The sequence below is a fragment of the Protomyctophum parallelum genome, assembly GCF_964188405.1.
Source record: "Protomyctophum parallelum genome assembly, chromosome: 4".
Lineage (NCBI taxonomy): Eukaryota > Metazoa > Chordata > Actinopteri > Myctophiformes > Myctophidae > Protomyctophum > Protomyctophum parallelum.
Window position 1 is genome coordinate 50597315 of NC_139700.1, and position 19830 is coordinate 50617144.

General features: G+C 41.3%; 1 protein-coding gene across 1 annotated transcript in view; it reads right to left on the reverse strand.

Moving 5' to 3' along the window:
• cdh13 (cadherin 13, H-cadherin (heart)) overlaps positions 1–19830 on the reverse strand; it is a gene marked incomplete at both ends in the record, with an annotated part of 198310 nt that overhangs the window by 141747 nt on the left and 36733 nt on the right. Inside the window, one exon of the mRNA XM_083762865.1 lies at positions 14175–14327. Within this exon, the coding sequence (XP_083618991.1) occupies positions 14175–14327 (153 nt within the window). The remainder of the gene's footprint in view (positions 1–14174; positions 14328–19830) is intronic.

A 19830-nucleotide genomic window follows, 5' to 3' on the forward strand; every position in this document is an offset into this window, starting at 1 on the left:
TTTTATGAGAGAATGCACAATTGAGATGTAAGGAGGTAAAAGAATGCATGTACAGTACTGTGAGGTTCTTGTAAGGACGGAGATGGAATGATAATAATAATAATAATCGATAATGGACTGTCTGGCTCTAGATATAAGAAATAACCCTGCTATAGAGAGGAAGGAGTGGAGAGACTCACAAAGACTCCCCTGGCGTCTCAGAGCACTAAACGGCCTCTCTTCTCCTCAGGAGGTACAATCAGCTTCTGTGGAGCTGCTGAAGGATGGATCTGTTGCCAGGGACGACTGGGCTGCTTTTTTATGTTTCACGTGATGTTAACGGCATCTGACCAAGGACCCTCACAGCAAGCTGTACTTATATATTCTTTACCTATTATTATCATGGTGGGCTCGAGTAGCAAGCCCACCATTCTGCCCTATAAAGACGAAGTACAGTGACTACAGTCATTGCGTGCATTGCGTGTGTGCGTTGAGTGCGGTGCGTGCTTGTGTGCGTGCGTTAGGGCATTAACCAAACGTGATTTTTGATAGTCGACTCGACTACCATCAAAATCGATTTATAGTCGATTAGTCGGCGGTAAAATATGATATTTATTCCATCCAATCAAGCATTAAAACATCGTGTTATGAAACAGCCAGCGAGCGAAGCAAAACAGAGCCGGTGAATGCACTATCAATGCAGGCCGAGTGGAATAGTACTAAGAGAGTGGCGACACACTTCCTATGGGCTATAGTTCCAAACATTGGAACTATCCCATTGAGATAGAATGAGCACTTCCGCATTCCATTGTTACAGTGGGAGTCAACACGAGTGTCGCCACTCTTACTAGATTACGCTGAATGCCGCTCTGATTGGCCGAAATTAGCTCAGCTGTTTCAAGTCAAGGTTGCAAGTCCACAATGACTCACGGATGGACGCGCTGTGAGCTTGTAGATCTGCTATTTTTTATGCACAAGACCGTTCTACGGAATAGCATAGCATGTTACGTTGTTCACAATGTTTGGAGAGTGGAGACTGGAGCAATGAACCATGCGATGTTTTTCATACAACCCTAAATGTTCAACAACAAGTTACAATCACAGTTCGTTTGGTTTTTAGAAGGAGCTACAAGCAAGGAGGAGGTTTGCTAGCTAGCAGGCTGCCAGGCTATGAATCAGATGATCAACTACTTAACTCCATCGCGAGTCTTTTGCGGCTACGTATTAGAACTATGATCGTGCGGCATCGCTGTTTGTTTTTAATAATGCCACACGCGGCACGCAGACTTTTGTTGGATAAGCATGAAGAAACATGAAATCACGGCAAGAGCTACTGTAGTTTGACTGTCACCAAACTGGATACTATTGGGCAGAGCGAGGAGGAACTCCTGCTATACTTTACTGTACCGGACGACGACACGTCTCCAATCTAACTTGTTGAACAAACTACAGTAATAAACTCACCAATAGTAAAAGTATTTACACACTGTAGTTGTCCCCATTGATCTTATGAGCCTATGAGGCTTTCCCAAAGAAAAACTGTCTTGACTGCTGCTAGTGCCACCGCCGATACGCCACCCACCACACCTACACGAGTGGGGTGACGGCAAAACCCACGTACAGTAGGCTTGTATGATATGAAAACAATCAGCCAGGAATGGATTAGTACTGAAGTTGGCGAACTACCAACAAAACAACCGAGCTCACAGCTGCATGCCTGCATGTCTGCTGTAGAAAAGCAAAAAAAAAAAAAAAAAAAAAAGAATCATAAAAAATATTAAAAATAATATTAGCGAATAATCGGATGTCAATTAACAGTGTCGACTAGTGTTTTGCTAGTCGACTAGTCGACTATTCGATTATTATGTTAATGCCCTAGCGTGCGTGCGTGTGTGCTCTGTATCTTGATGTGACGGTGCAGCTCAGCGTAACCTCTGACCTCTATAAAGCAGGACATTACGGTGCAGTCAAGCAGAAAACAGGAGTGGGATTTGAACAACAGGCTTCAACTGTCTCATCTATAATACCGTACATGAAACAGATAACATCTCCCAGAGGGTGAAGGCTGTACTGTATGTACTGTACTGTATGTTCACATGTACTGTATGCCCATGTGCGTCTGTACTGTACATGTGTAGATAGATCCGTTGTAGACTTGCATGATGTATGTCTTGCAGAAAACGCAAAGCTTTACAACATTTCTGCATGCATGAAGGTATTGTCCTATAACGCACACGCGCGCACGCACGCACACGCGCACGCGCACACACACACACACACACACACACACACACACACACACACACACACACACACACACACACACACACACACACACACACACACACACACACACACACACACACACACACACACACACACACACACACACACACACACACACACACACACACACACACACACACACACACACACACACACACTCTCTGTATGTTTCTATATCAGTGGTGCTCAAAATGTCATGTCAAAGAACCCCAAATCTATATGTAATTGGCCGCCGACCCCCATCAGAAAATATGTGTATTGAGTTAAAAACGTTCGCTCCGAAATAATATATATTCAAAGTTTCTTCCGTCCACATTTTCCCGATTAAAAAAAAAAATAGCAGATGTACAAGCTTGTAACGCGGTGCCGCGCTATGAGATTGTAGATCTGCTATTTTTTCAACAGCTAAAGCATAACACCAAAAGGGGTTCCCGCCCAGCTTGAAATATTGAGGTACTGTTAAAGGGACACTTCACCCTTTTTGCAAAAAAATATATGTTAATGACGTTTAGAAGCTTTAGAACACTTTCCTGGAGATCTTTATGTGTGTAATGTGGTTTTAGATATTTTAGATTGTAGCATTGAGTCTGTTGTCTCTGATGTCATGGACACTGGGCTAATTTCCTTCCTGGACTACATGTTGTCTCAGTAAGACAGCTCTCCCCCTATCCACAAGGAGGAGCAGTGCACCAAAGAAGTATGGGAATTGTAGTCCAGGAAGGTAGTGAGACCAGTGTCCATGACATCAGAGACAACAGGCTCACTGCTACAATCTAAACTAACTAAAACCACATATTACACACATAAATACCCCCAGGAAAGTGATCTAAAGCTTCTAAACATCATTAACATATATTTTTTTGCAAAAAGGGTGAAGTGTCCCTTTAATAACTTACTAATGTATAACTTCTTGATCTCCATGCCTAATAACAGCTCAAGGGCCAATTTGAACTGGAAACTCGATGTCTTGCTGTATTTTATTACAAAGCAGTCGTTTCTAATAGCATGCCAAGAATGTCTGTAAAATACATAACTGAGAACGATCAAAAGTTCTGAGATGCCAAAAAATCCCCTAGTTTGTCAGACTGTATCACACTGCATACAATCCCATAAAGTCACTCAAAGTTAAACTCATATCCATCAGACTAAATCAAACAGCACTAAGAACCACAACATTTATATACGATGACCTCATTCTGCTGTAAAACTTGGAGGAGGCGGGAGCTGCATGTCAATTGATCGATCTGTGACGGTGACTGATGATCAATAGGGAGCGTTTCTAATGTGTCGCTGTGGGTTTATGACGTCGTCAATAACGCTACAGTATATCAATGTCGGGCTGCAGAGACACAGCCAAGCAGTCAAGGTCATTCAGCAGCGCCTCAACATCCTCTTTCATGTTCCATCTCCTCCCCGCATTCTCCACCGTTTCTTACAATTTAACCCATTCTGGCCGGGCACCCATTTTGGTGTTAGCATCATGTCGTGCTTTAGCTATTGAAAAATAGCAGATCTACAAGCTCATATCGCGCCACCGAGTGGCGCGATACGAGCTTGTAGGTCTGCTATTTTTGAAAAAAAAAGAAGAACGACTGACATTTTTAGAATCTGATCTCAGGTCAGAATGGGTTAATCAGACCAGTGTGTGTCCGGCGGAAACCTCGTCTGAATCTGATCTCAGGTCAGAATGGGTTAACCCACGTACTGTAGGCCTGATTAAGAAATGCCTTCAAAATCCTCCGTTTTCTGAAAAATAGTATGTTTCTATATGTCAGTGGTGCTCAATATTTCATGTCAAAGACCCCACAAAAATGTTAGGTAATATGCCCCCCCCCCCAATCTGAAAATATGTTGTTCCAGGGACCCCCCCAGAAGCAAAGTAATGAGTTAAAATGTTCACTGTAATAATAAATATTCAAAAGATTTGAGGCACATTTTTCACGATAAAAAAAAAAAAATAGCAGACCTACAAGTTCATCAGAAGCCAATATTTCAGTTAAAAATGTTCACTCTGAAATGTATATTCAAAGATTTTGCACCACATTTTCACGACTTAAAAAAGAAAAGCAGACCTACAAGTTGCTACGAACTTGTAGATCTGCTATTTTTCAATAGTTGTAAAGTACAACATAATGCTTTGAAACACCAAAAGGGGTTCCCGGCCAGAATGGGTTAATAGTGTGCTATTATAACTCAGTCAGTATACAATGAAAGTATTACAGTTTCACAACATGAATAATGTAAATCAAACAAGGAGAGGTCAGGCAGAGGAACAGCATGAACCAATATATTACCGGTATACGTGAACCAATATATTACAGTACGAACCGCGGACGCATAAACAATGCAAACAAACACACCTCTAACCAAGTCAATATTTACTGTGGAACAACAGCGACCAGCTGGATTTAATGTCAAATGTTATTTTATGATTACACTCAATTAGGATGGAAAACTATGTGTTATGCATCTAAGATGCATTATGCAGTGTGTGTGTGTGTGTGTGTGTGTGTGTGTGTGTGTGTGTGTGTGTGCTTGTGTGTGTGTGCGCCTGTGCCTGCCTGTCCATCTGCATGGTATAAACATCTGCTTAATTACACTCATTTAACACAAACATGAGGGAGTGCACCACACACACACACACACACACACACACACACACACACACACACACACACACACACACACACACACACACACACACACACACACACACACACACACACACACACACACACACACACACACACACACACACACACACACACACACACACACACACACACACACACACCTCTCAAAGACAATAAGGGAGCACTAGTCAGAAATAAGGCAGCATAAGGCAGGTTGGTTCAACGTCATTAACCAATTCTGAACGGGAACCCATTTTGGTGTTAGCATCATGTTATGCTTTAGCTATTGAAAAATAGCAGATCTACAAGCTCATATCGCGCCACCGAGTGGCGCGCTAAGAGCTTGTAGGTCTGCTATTTTTGAAAAATCGAAGAACGACTGACATTTTTTTTAATCTGATCTCAGGTCAGAATGGGTTAATCAGACCAGTGTGTGTCCAGTGGAAACCTCTTATGAATCTGATCTCAGGTCAGAATGGGTTAATGCACACCTGCGGCGCTGCAGGAACGAGCCTGCAGGGCGAGTTACGACAGCAACGCAGAAATGTGCATTGAAACGTACCTTAGCTCTCTTTTACTTAAGTAAAAGTACCAATACTGCAATTTAGAACTACTTTCGTTACAAGTAAAAGTACGGGATTGAAAATGTACTTGAGTAAAAAGTACAAAAGTATCGGCATCAAAATGTGCCTAAAGTACTAAAAGTTAAAGTACTCATTGTGTAGAATATCTATATAATGAAACTATACATATATACTACTATGCTATACATTATGTACTATGGCGTGCTATGACTATATACAATGCAATTATGTTATGTAGACAGCACTATAATTGCATTGTATATAGTCATAGCACGCCATAGTACATATGTATAGCATAGTATAGTATAGATGTATAGTTTATATGTATAGTTTCATTATATAGATATTCCACTGTTACTTTCTTAGCTTACGCATGTTTCATGATAAATGCTTTTTATGTGATGCATTCCCATGCTTTTGTTCTTGCTTAATGTAAGTCGCTCTGGATTAAGAGCGTCTGCTAAATGCCTAAATTGTAAATTGTAAATTGTAGAACGTGCCAGTTCAAAATGTGTGCAAAATCTATTGAAAATAGCAGATCTACAAGCTCACAATGTGACGCATTGTGACCACAGAGCACTGTTTCCCGTTTGTGTGTCACAAATAGCCGATATACAAGCTCCGAAACGATGCTATTTTCACTAGTTTGGAGCATGAGATGTAGTTTAGTATAGTTTAGCCATGGCATGTATTGTTGCTATTTGTTCACAGTGTGGAGGCAAATGCACGACAGGTTGTGGTAGAAGAAGGGGAACGGACAGGAAAGGATAAACAATAGATGAACAGAATGTCCACGTCATACTCTAAAGGCAACAGTGGCGTGCACAGACATTTAGAGGGGCAGGTGCTCAAGTGAAAAAAGGGCACCTAGTGCAGCGCATTTTGGGGCGGGAACCCATTTTGGTGCTTTAGCTATTGAAAAACAGCAGATCTACAAGCTCATAGCGCTACGAGCTTGTAGGTCTGCTATTTTTCTTTAATCGAAGAACCACTGACGTAGAAACATAGCTTTAGATTGTGGGGGCCTAAATAATATAAAAGAAGCGTTTTTTTATCAAGATTTGATCAATGTCACCGCATGGTCCACACTACAAATTAAGAAGAAAAAAATATATATATATATATATTTTTTTTTAAGAGCAAAATTGCCAAAAGGGCAGGGGGTGCTCTAGCACCCCCTAGTGTTTATCTGTGCACGCCACTGATAGGCAATAACAATATAGGATTAAGAACAGAGAACACACTTAACCCATTTTGGACTGAGATCGATAAAAAAAGGCTTCTAAATCCTAGATTTTCTCTGAAAAAACCCATGTTTCTATGTCAGTGGTGCTCAACCTTTTTCACGTCAAGGACCCCCAGAATTATCTCTATTGGGCCACACAGACCCCCATCTCAAAATATGTAGTTCCAGGGACCCCCCCAGAAGCCAATATCTTAGTTAAAAAATGTTCGCTCTGAAATAATATATTCAAAGATTTGTGCCACATTTTCACGATTTTTCTAAAATATGAGCTTGTAGATCTGCTATTTTTCAATAGCTAAAGTATAGCATAATGCTTAAAACACCAAAAGGGGTTCCCGCACAAAATGGGTTAATCTCCTCTGTTCTTACAGTCACAAATATGGCAGCAGGAACTCAGGAACATCTAATCCATTCCATGGATTAAAGTGTTTGGAAGAACTATACTTCGGGGCTTTTCAGTTTAGCAGATGTGGGCATAATTATTTCACTGTGCTCCATAACTTTGTTAATTCTGTTGGTTTGCGGGATTTGATCATAATTACATGCAGTTCTGATTGAAGACAATAAATAAATAGTTGTTTAATAAACTTTTACTGTGTGTGTGTGTGTGTGTGTGTGTGTGTGTGTGTGTGTGTGTGTGTGTGTGTGTGCGTGCGTAGTCTGCGTACGTACGTGCGTGCGTGCATGCTCTTTATTTGTCATCTGTGAACAACACAGCCAGTAGCAACAATGCGGCAGGGGGGGGGGGGGGGGGGGGGGGGGAGACGATATGGGTACCTCACGATACGATATATGTGGCGATATTAGGCCCTCGAGAATGATGAATCACAATATTTTATGTATTGCGATATATCGATATATCGCAAGAGATTTCATCAACGGTATATCACGATATATGCAACTGAAAATGAAAACAAAAAAGGCAAAAATCAGGAATTAATATACTGTAAATCCTCAATTATTAATCCGGGCTTTTATTTGTCACAACCGATTCTGATACCGGCCTTTTATTGGAAGGAGGCAGCTATAAGAAGGAGGACTATATTTATACTTTTCAAATAATGAATAAATCCCATTCGGTGTCAGTTAGAACCCAGTAAAATGTGCTGGTTCCATGTATTGGTGTCAGAACCCAGAAAGATGTGCTGGGATCATGTATTGAAACCAAGGCCTCATGAAATATTAAACAGTGCAGTTGCAGGTCATTTTAACTTAATTTTTCTGAAGCTATGATTCCCTGCTTTCATATGACGTGCAAAAAAAAATCCAATGGCAGTCCCTCAGTCAAATCTGGTCACAAATATATAGGGGCTAACTTCAACTGAGAATATCGTTCAAATATCTGTATCTAGGCCTACAGTTAGACATCAGGAACATTATGAAAATTGCAAAAATCCAGTCGTCCAGGAGAAAATCACCTGTGTTTATAGTCTAGTATAATATGTGTCCATACCATTAACAACCTATAGAAGGCAAAATATTCAAAATTTCATCATGCTTTATCTAGCATGTGATGTGTCAAACTAGGGGGTTTTCATGATTAGTTTTGCAAAAAAAAAACACTCATTGGCCTTAAAATGCCAGGGTTAAAATGGGTCTTAATGCTTCCAACTCGAGTGGAATTATTAATGTTTTGTACAAGTGTCCATGACAACAAAAATATATGATGTGGAGACAATAAAGACTATTATTATCATTATTATTGAAGGTGGCAACAGTCCATTTGATCGGTAAAATATTTCTGGGGTATATTCAGAATGTGTGCAGGCTTGAGTATGTTGAATCTAGTTTGCATTATGAGGATTTATTTGACACAATAAAATAAAATGGCGATAGTATTCCATGTGGGACAGACGGCCTGTCATGCCATGTGACATTTCCTCGCAACAACAAAGCTGCGCTGCTCTCCCAAATCTGGCTGTGACAGGCCGTCTGCCCCACATGGAATACTATCGCCATTTTATTTTATTGTGTCAAATAAATCCTCATAATGCAAACTAGATTCAACATACTCAAGCCTGCACACATTCTGAATATACCCCAGAAATATTTTACCGATCAAATGGACTGTTGCCACCTTCAATAATAATGATAATAATAGTCTTTATTGTCTCCACATCATATATTTGTTGTTGTCATGGACACTTGTACAAAACATTAATAATTCCACTCGAGTTGGAAGCATTAAGACCCATTTTAACCCTCAATGGCTTCCTTTCTGAAAAATAACGTCACTGTAAAAAGATCCACGCGTTTAGATATTCAATTCACAATGAGATGCGGACGGGAGCTGGTGCCACTTGGACCCGGACGTAACGTAGCACTACAAAATGACGTCGGACTTACATACTGAATGGGCTGGCTACTAGACTATTAGTGTACAGGGTAAAAAATAATAATATATATCTTTCCAATCTGGATACCGTAGGCCTTAACGTACACTATGATGTGAGCTGCCAGGCTGAACATATAGCCTTATAAGACAATGAACAGACAAGCCATCAATTACACAAAGTGGAGCTGACATACACAGTACAGCTGCATCTTTTGAATTAATTTACAACCATTGCTTCCTCATGCCACCATTATTCATCATCCTCTCCCCCTTAACCCATTTTGGGGCGGGAACCCCTTTTGGTGTTAGCATTATGCTATGCTTTAGCTATTGAAAAATAGCAGACCTACAAGCTCATATCGCGCCACCGAGTGGCGCGCTACGAGCTTGTAGGTCTGCTATTTTTGAAAAATCGAAGAACGACTGACATTTTTAGAATCTGATCTCAGGTCAGAATGGGTTAATCAGACCAGTGTGTGTCCAGTGGAAACCTCGTATGAATCTGATCTCAGGTCAGAATGGGTTAATGTCAAACCGTCCGCTCCTCGTTAACCACATTGTAACCCCAGGCGACATCACATTTATACTGTACATTATACTGTATATCGTTGCTGTCGGGAGGAAACCTCCTAACTCCATTTTTGACGTTTTTAGATTTTTTTTTTTTTTTTTACATAAATCAGTGCTGTTGAACACCCTTTAAGTCTGTGTGTTGTTTCATAAATCAGTGCTATTGAACACCCTTTACGTCTGTGTGTTGTTTCATAAATCAGTGCTGTTGAACACCCTTTAAGTCTGTGTGATGTTCCATAAATCAGTGCTATTGAACACCCTTTATGTCTGTGTGTTGTTTCATAAATCAGTGCTGTTGAACACCCTTTAAGTCTGTGTGATGTTCCATAAATCAGTGCTATTGAACACCCTTTACGTCTGTGTGTTGTTTCATAAATCAGTGCTATTGAACACCCTTTACGTCTGTGTGTTGTTTCATAAATCAGTGCTGTTGAACACCCTTTACGTCTGTGTGTTGTTTCATAAATCAGTGCTATTGAACACCCTTTAAGTCTGTGTGTTGTTTCAAAAACCAGTGCTATTGAACACCCTTTAAGTCTGTGTGTTGTTTCAAAAATCAGTGCTATTGAACACCCTTTAAGTCTGTGTGATGTTCCATAAATCAGTGCTATTGAACACCCTTTACGTCTGTGTGTTGTTTCATAAATCAGTGCTATTGAACACCCTTTACGTCTGTGTGTTGTTTCATAAATCAGTGCTATTGAACACCCTTTACGTCTGTGTGTTGTTTCATAAATCAGTGCTATTGAACACCCTTTACGTCTGTGTGATGTTCCATAAATCAGTGCTATTGAACACCCTTTACGTCTGTGTGTTGTTTCATAAATCAGTGCTATTGAACACCCTTTACGTCTGTGTGTTGTTTCATAAATCAGTGCTATTGAACACCCTTTACGTCTGTGTGTTGTTTCATAAATCAGTGCTATTGAACACCCTTTACGTCTGTGTGTTGTTTCATAAATCAGTGCTATTGAACACCCTTTACGTCTGTGTGTTGTTTCATAAATCAGTGCTATTGAACACCCTTTACGTCTGTGTGATGTTTCATAAATCAGTGCTATTGAACACCCTTTACGTCTGTGTGTTGTTTCATAAATCAGTGCTATTGAACACCCTTTACGTCTGTGTGTTGTTTCATAAATCAGTGCTATTGAACACCCTTTACGTCTGTGTGTTGTTTCATAAATCAGTGCTATTGAACACCCTTTACGTCTGTGTGTTGTTCCATAAATCAGTGCTATTGAACACCCTTTATGTCTGTGTGTTGTTTCATAAATCAGTGCTATTGAACACCCTTTACGTCTGTGTGTTGTTTCATAAATCAGTGCTATTGAACACCCTTTACATCTGTGTGTTGTTTCATAAATCAGTGCTATTGAACACCCTTTACATCTGTGTGTTGTTTCATAAATCAGTGCTATTGAACACCCTTTAGGTCTGTGTGTTGTTTCAAAAATCAGTGCTATTGAACACCCTTTAAGTCTGTGTGTTGTTTCAAAAATCAGTGCTATTGAACACCCTTTACGTCTGTGTGTTGTTTCAAAAATCAGTGCTATTGAACACCCTTTACGTCTGTGTGTTGTTTCATAAATCAGTGCTATTGAACACCCTTTAAGTCTGTGTGATGCTCCATAAATCAGTGCTATTGAACACCCTTTATGTCTGTGTGTTGTTTCATAAATCAGTGCTATTGAACACCCTTTACGTCTGTGTGATGTTCCATAAATCAGTGCTATTGAACACCCTTTACGTCTGTGTGTTGTTTCATAAATCAGTGCTATTGAACACCCTTTACGTCTGTGTGTTGTTTCATAAATCAGTGCTATTGAACACCCTTTACGTCTGTGTGTTGTTTCATAAATCAGTGCTATTGAACACCCTTTACGTCTGTGTGTTGTTTCATAAATCAGTGCTATTGAACACCCTTTATGTCTGTGTGTTGTTTCATAAATCAGTGCTATTGAACACCCTTTACGTCTGTGTGATGTTCCATAAATCAGTGCTATTGAACACCCTTTATGTCTGTGTGTTGTTTCATAAATCAGTGCTATTGAACACCCTTTACGTCTGTGTGTTGTTTCATAAATCAGTGCTATTGAACACCCTTTACGTCTGTGTGATGTTCCATAAATCAGTGCTATTGAACACCCTTTATGTCTGTGTGTTGTTTCATAAATCAGTGCTATTGAACACCCTTTACGTCTGTGTGTTGTTTCATAAATCAGTGCTATTGAACACCCTTTACGTCTGTGTGTTGTTTCATAAATCAGTGCAATTGAACACCCTTTACGTCTGTGTGTTGTTTCATAAGTCAGTGCTATTGAACACCCTTTATGTCTGTGTGTTGTTTCATAAATCAGTGCTATTGAACACCCTTTACGTCTGTGTGTTGTTTCATAAATCAGTGCTATTGAACACCCTTTATGTCTGTGTGTTGTTTCAAAAATCAGTGCTATTGAACACCCTTTAAGTCTGTGTGTTGTTTCATAAATCAGTGCTATTGAACACCCTTTAGGTCTGTGTGATGTTTCATAAATCAGTGCTATTGAACACCCTTTAAGTCTGTGTGTTGTTTCATAAATCAGTGCTATTGAACACCCTTTACGTCTGTGTGTTGTTTCATAAATCAGTGCTATTGAACACCCTTTACGTCTGTGTGTTGTTTCATAAATCAGTGCTATTGAACACCCTTTACGTCTGTGTGTTGTTTCATAAATCAGTGCTATTGAACACCCTTTACGTCTGTGTGATGTTCCATAAATCAGTGCTATTGAACACCCTTTACGTCTGTGTGTTGTTCCATAAATCAGTGCTATTGAACACCCTTTAGGTCTGTGTGTTGTTACAAAAATATTGAACCAATGGAAAGTAGTAAAAAGTGCTTTGGACAAAACCTCTTAACTCCAAACTGGACCCTCAAAATGTCTGCTAAAGCAACTAACTCCACCACCTTCTCTCCCTCTCATGGAAGTAATTAACAATATATAAACTCACAACACCAACTTTGATGAGGCTGTATTGCTGCATCACTGCATGCCTGGCTGACATCTCACAGTGGATGTCCTCCAACCACCTCAAACTGAACCCAGACAAGACTGAGCTTCTCTTCTTCCCAGCTAAGTCCTGCCCTATGCGGGAGCTAACTATTTCCGTACACAACGCCCTGGTAACGTCTGTCCCAACAGCCAGGAATCTTGGTGTTGTCCTGGACAGTCAGCTCTCGTTCAAAACTCACATCACAGCTGTCACTCGATCCTGTAGGTTCACACTCTATAACATACGACGAATTAGCCCGTTCCTCACCCAGGAATCAGCCCAGCTCCTAATCCAGACAACAGTCTTGTCAAAACTCGACTATTGTAACTCCCCCCTTACTGGCCTACCAGCATGTGCACTTAAGCCTCTCCAGCTGATCCAAAATGCCGCAGCTCGCTTGGTCTTCAACCAGCCAAAATTCTCACATGTCTCCCCCCTGCTCCGTTCCCTCCACTGGCTCCCGGTCGCTGCCCGCACAGAATACAAAACTCTGATGCTGGCATTCAAAGCAACCAAAGGTATGGCTCCCCCATATCTTGCAAGTATGATCGAACCCTACAAACCCTCCCGCGCACTCAGATCAGCCAACGCAGGGAAGCTGGAAGTACCCTCACTAAAAACGCCGGGACAACGCTCCACACGTCCCAAACTCTTCTCCCTTCTGGCTCCAAAACTGTGGAATGCACTTCCCATTGCAGTCAGAACTGCAGCATCACTCCCAATCTTCCGCCGTAGTCTGAAAACCCACCTTTTCAGACTCCATCATGGCCCATAGCACTTACCCCACCCCCTTAGATAGCATTTCTGTAGACTTAGATAGCATTTGATACAGACTTATAGCATATTATGTAGACAGCACTATAATTGCATTGTATGTAGTCATAGCACGTCATAGTACATATGTATAGCATAGTAGTATAGATGTATAGTTTATATGTATAGCTTCATTATATAGATATGCCACTGTTACTTTCTTAGCTTACGCATGTTTCTTGATAAATGTTTTTATGTGATGTATTCCCATGCTTTTTTGTTCTTGCTTAATGTAAATCGCTCTGGATTAAGAGCGTCTGCTAAATGCCTAAATTGTAAATTGTAAACTGACATATTGAGCCTATAACACAGTGTGGCTTCCCCCCAATAGGCTACCTTTACATTCAGTAGATCCTGTGAATTTCTGTGGCCAGATGTAATTTCCTGGGGTTTAGTAGGACTAAAAAAATAAATCGCCATAATATTTTGTAAATAAATACATATTTAGCCCCCATGCTCGAATGCCCCCGCCCCCCTGTCAAAAACCGCTAAAATCCCTAAAACCCCAGCAAATGAATAAAAATGAACACTCATCTTTTACTTTCTCTAATAACAACCTAAAACATGAACCTTGGTTGAAAAAAACTAAAGTTGTCCTTTAAGTTATGTCCCACCTGGGACGAAGAGGATTAAAGTAAAGTAAAGTATAAGCTCCATATGGCCACCGTGGTGAGACTGAGCTGACTGACCGTGTAGGAGTCGATGGCCTCTCGGTCCAGTGAGCGCGTGACCGACACGTCCCCCGAGTCCATGTCGATGGTGAACACGCCTCTGGGGTCCAGGTCTGCTCCGGGGCCGCTCAGGTGGAACATATGGTTCACCCGCTTCTCTGCTGAGATCACCTGTGGAACGCACGCACGCACGCACGCACACACACACACACACACACACACACACACACACACACACGCTTGTATAAGTTGACTGCGGTTTTATGTGACACTCATACCATGACCTGGAGACTTAAAGGACCACTTCACCACTTTTCAACCTTCAATCTTCATATAATAGGTCCTCACTAATAATCATGCAAAAATGGCACGTTTTTTTTTCTACTCAGTCTGTGTCTCATAGGAGGGCTGTGGGCAGTTTAGAAACCGTCTTCCAGTGACATCATCATTAGGCAGATTTAGGCAGATTAGGCAGATTTTTTTTTTACAAAAAATCAGCCTGCAGCTTCTATTAGCTTGTATTCCCCATCGATGCTGAACTGCCCACAGCCCTCCTATGAGACACAGACCGAGTAGGAAATAATTGCACATTTTTTTCATGATTATTAGTGAGGACCTATTATATGAAGATAGGTTGAAAAGTGGTGAAGTGATCCTTTAAGATGCCATATATATATATATATATACTCACATGGGACTGTCATGGCCAGCAGCAGACAGAGGCATCACAGCAACAGGGCCAGGCAGGTGAGAGACAAACACACACACAGATACACAACATGTTAGATTCATATATACAGTACAGCAGCAAACAGCAGTGAGTAATAAATACGAAGGCTGCACAATATATCGTTATCGTTTCGTTATCGAGGTATGAACATGCACAATATCAGTATCGCAAAAAGGCAACGGTATCGCAATATAGATATATCGTCGACATATGGATATATCGTCCACATCTAAAGCCAGCCCTCTGTTTTAGCCTCAGTGTGCCCCTCGGAAAATAAACCATCACTGCGTTTGTCCCTCTGTCCTGCACACACGCACACACGCACACACACACACACACACACACACACACACACACACACACACACACACACACACACACACTAGGGCTGCACGATATATCGTATCGTATCGATATGGAGATATCTGCCATATATATCGTGATATGAATTATATCGTATCGATATCGAGATATCTGCCATATATAGCGTGATATGAATTTTTGTCCATATCGTGCAGCCCTAATAAATACCACATGTTAGTTTCATGTTAGAGTCACACACACACACACACACACACACACACACACACACACACACACACACACACACACACACACACACACACACACACACACACACACACACACACACACACGCACACAGCAGCAACAGTACGCGCTTGGCATGTGGTGGACAAAATAGACCACTGAGTGTTCTCAAGCAATGGTTCAGGATGTCTTTGTACCTCATACTATAAGCATTTAAAGTATGAGGTATAATAAAGTACAGCAGCCTTGTGTTCATACATCAGAAAGATTGGGTATTGGGTAAGACTGACGTTGTGTATCTTTCACTGCTTCGTCTCGACCATTACTCTATATGGCTCTGGTCTTGGCCACCGCGGTGGATAGTTGAATGTTGAATGTTGCCACTACTGTTGGAGCAGCCATAAACTACACAGGTTCATATCTACTGTTGGAGCAGCCATAAACTACACAGGTTCATCTCTACTGTTGGAGCAGCCATAAACTACACAGGTTCATCTCTACTGTTGGAGCAGCCATAAACTACACAGGTTCATCTCTACTGTTGGAGCAGCCATAAACTACACAGGTTCATCTCTACTGTTGGAGCAGCCATAAACTACACAGGTTCATCTCTACTGTTGGAGCAGCCATAAACTGCACAGGTTCATCTCTACTGTTGGAGCAGCCATAAACTACACAGGTTCATCTCTACTGTTGGAGCAGCCATAAACTACACAGGTTCATCTCTACTGTTGGAGCAGCCATAAACTACACAGGTTCATCTCTACTGTTGGAGCAGCCATAAACTACACAGGTTCATCTCTACTGTTGGAGCAGCCATAAACTACACAGGTTCATCTCTACTGTTGGAGCAGCCATAAACTACACAGGTTCATCTCTACTGTTGGAGCAGCCATAAACTACACAGGTTCATCTCTACTGTTGGAGCAGCCATAAACTACACAGGTTCATCTCTACTGTTGGAGCAGCCATAAACTACACAGGTTCATCTCTACTGTTGGAGCAGCCATAAACTACACAGGTTCATCTCTACTGTTGGAGCAGCCATAAACTACACAGGTTCATCTCTACTGTTGGAGCAGCCATAAACTACACAGGTTCATCTCTACTGTTGGAGCAGCCATAAACTACACAGGTTCATCTCTACTGTTGGAGCAGCCATAAACTACACAGGTTCATCTCTACTGTTGGAGCAGCCATAAACTACACAGGTTCATCTCTACTGTTGGAGCAGCCATAAACTACACAGGTTCATCTCTACTGTTGGAGCAGCCATAAACTACACAGGTTCATCTCTACTGTTGGAGCAGCCATAAACTACACAGGTTCATCTCTACTGTTGGAGCAGCCATAAACTACACAGGTTCATCTCTACTGTTGGAGCAGCCATAAACTACACAGGTTCATCTCTACTGTTGGAGCAGCCATAAACTACACAGGTTCATCTCTACTGTTGGAGCAGCCATAAACTACACAGGTTCATCTCTACTGTTGGAGCAGCCATAAACTACACAGGTTCATCTCTACTGTTGGAGCAGCCATAAACTACACAGGTTCATCTCTACTGTTGGAGCAGCCATAAACTACACATATTTTTCCAGTGCATATGACAGGCCTTGTTGACGGATTTGGAAGAGATTTTGAAGGTCTGGTTTCCAAAAATGAACTAAAGGTGGATTTATTTTTGTCGATCTGCTCACATTGGTATCTGCTGATTTGGTCCTGGTGGACACTGCTGTGTGACTCCAGGAAGTCAAGGTCATTTGTCTGTGGCGACCTTAAAACCGAGAGATTCCTGTTCAATAAAACTGACCAGAACTATCGACTTGCCTCGGCTGCTTCTCTTCTCAGCCGGGTGGCCTAAGGGTTTGTTGCCGAAAGGTTGCCGGTTCGATTCCCCCGTACGGGGAAGAAAAATCTGGATCAGGAAGTGATTGGTCATCAGACTCATCACTCACCCAACACCGCTGAAGTGCCCTTGAGCAAGGCACTGAACCCCCAAACTGCTCCAGTGGAGCTGCTTAGTAATAAGACTGTGGTTGTACTGGTCAGCTTCTAATGCAGGTTTTAAAGGACCACTTCACCACTTTTCAACCTATCTTCATATAATGGGTCCTCACTAATAATCATGATAAAATGGCACGATTATTTTCTCTCATAGGAGGGCTGTGGGCAGTTCAGAAACATCATCATTAGGCAGATTATTTTTTAAACAAGATTATTTTACAAAACTGTTTAGATTTTCATCATCGTGAGAGAACGATGGCTTCCATTTTCGCATTGCAACTTTTCAGGACTAGAAAGCCTGCAGTTTCTATTAGCTTGTATTCCCCATCGATGATGTCACTGGAAGACGGTTTCTGACCTGCCCACAGCCCTCCTATATGAGACACAGACCGAGTAGAAAGAAATTGTGCCATTTTTTTCCCATGATTATTAGTGAGGACCTATTATATGAAGATAGGTTGAAAAGTGGTCCTGTACTGTGTGTGTCTGTCTGTGTGTCTCTATGGCGTTGCTGAAAATGAGCACTTGTGCTCTGCTACTACTCTGGGGTAAATAAAGGAAAAGATCAATCATCTGCAGCACAGATTCCCCTGGTTCAGATACATCACTATAATAACAAGCATCCTACTCTCTGTGTGATTATTTCAATGCCATGTATAATTCATGTGTAGCCTCAGCCTGTACATTGTACCCTGCTGCTCTGTTTTAATATTTCAGTTATATCACGAGAGTGCACAGCTTGTATTCTACTGGAGTTATTAACCAAATAGCCTAGAATGTATCAGTGAGTAACTTAGAAAACTGCTAGTGACGCCCCGCCAGGATTAACCCGTTCTGACCTGAGATCAGATTCATACGAGGTTTCCACTGGGACACACACTACTGGTCTGATTAACCCGTTCTGACCTGAGATCAGATTCTAAAAATGTCAAGTCGTTCTGAGAATTTTCAAAAATAGCAGACCTACAAGCTCGTAGCGCGCCACTCGGTGGCGCGCTACGAGCTTGTAGATCTGCTATTTTTAAATAGCTAAAGCATAACACGATGCTAACACCAAAATGGGTTCCCGTTCAGAATGGGTTAATTATTCTATTTATCGCGCATTGCCAAAGTTTTTTCCCCCTTACAACCCTTATTTTGAAGAGCCAAATACCCGTAACCGGATGTTAAGATGACGCAATGGTGTGTGTGTGTGGTGTCTTGACCGGTTGTTGTTGTTCTCTCGCTCGGTGCAGAAAAAAACCCGACCGGGAGTATCTACAGCGCCTCCTGCTGTCGGCCGTTGAAAAACCTTGTTTTCACCAGAAACGACGTCGATTTGGAGATACAGGCCATTGAAAGCAGCACATGTGTATGCCACTGTCACACTTTACACTGGGATGCAAAACGAGAGACAGCTATCGATGAGATTCCGATCAAAACATGGATACATATGTGTCCCAGTCCAGTGATTTCAACCACAAGTCGGCACAGTTGATATACAGTTAAGATGAAAATACAATTCATTTCTTTTTTTGGTGGTTTTCGTTTTTAGCCACATTAACACAGTTGGAATGTTAAAGAATGTTTTTATTCCATCAGAAAGTCGTTTTAGTGTCATTAAGTCGTTGACTCGTTGCAATTGCTTAAACAAGTCACTATGTCTAATGTTTTAACAATTGGGTTAAGCAATGCTAACCAATGCTAATCAGAAAATCAGCTTTCCTTTCAAAGTATGCAAATTCCGCTAAAATCCGCTTTTTTGTACACAATCGTCAGGTTTCAGGTTTCCAATTCAACAAGTTTCAAATGGTCATATCTTCTTCATATCTTCCCCCCCAATTTCAATGAGCAATACATCATATGAAAGGTTACAGTGTGCAGTTTCATAATATGTAAAGAACTGAAAAAATGACCATGGCCCCCTTGTATATTAAACCACTGGCAGAGCTACCAACCTGCACACATTTTGTGTACCAACCACGCAATTCTAGGTGTCTATACGCCTAGAATTGCATGGTTGGTACACAAAATGTGTGCAGGTTGGTAGCTCTGCACTGGCACTGGTCACATATTACACAGGCATATTTACCTCTTGCAGATCAAGAAAGTTCACACCATACAGGATAACTGTTACAAACTTAGTTTCTCTTCACACAGGATCAACTGAACAAACTGTGACTTCTCACTCTGCCTGTCTCTGTTAGAATGACTCATTAGAGGCGTTTGGGCTGATTTAGAACACCTGTCCCCTAGCTGGCTCTGAGAACCCACCTCCACCTGAGACTGGACTCTTGATTGGCTGTCAATTAAGCATGAACAAATCAAAAACAAAAGAAAACAAGATTGACACAACTTCTGCTAACACGGTTGTGTGCCCAGCACACCATGTGCTGGGCAATGTTCAAT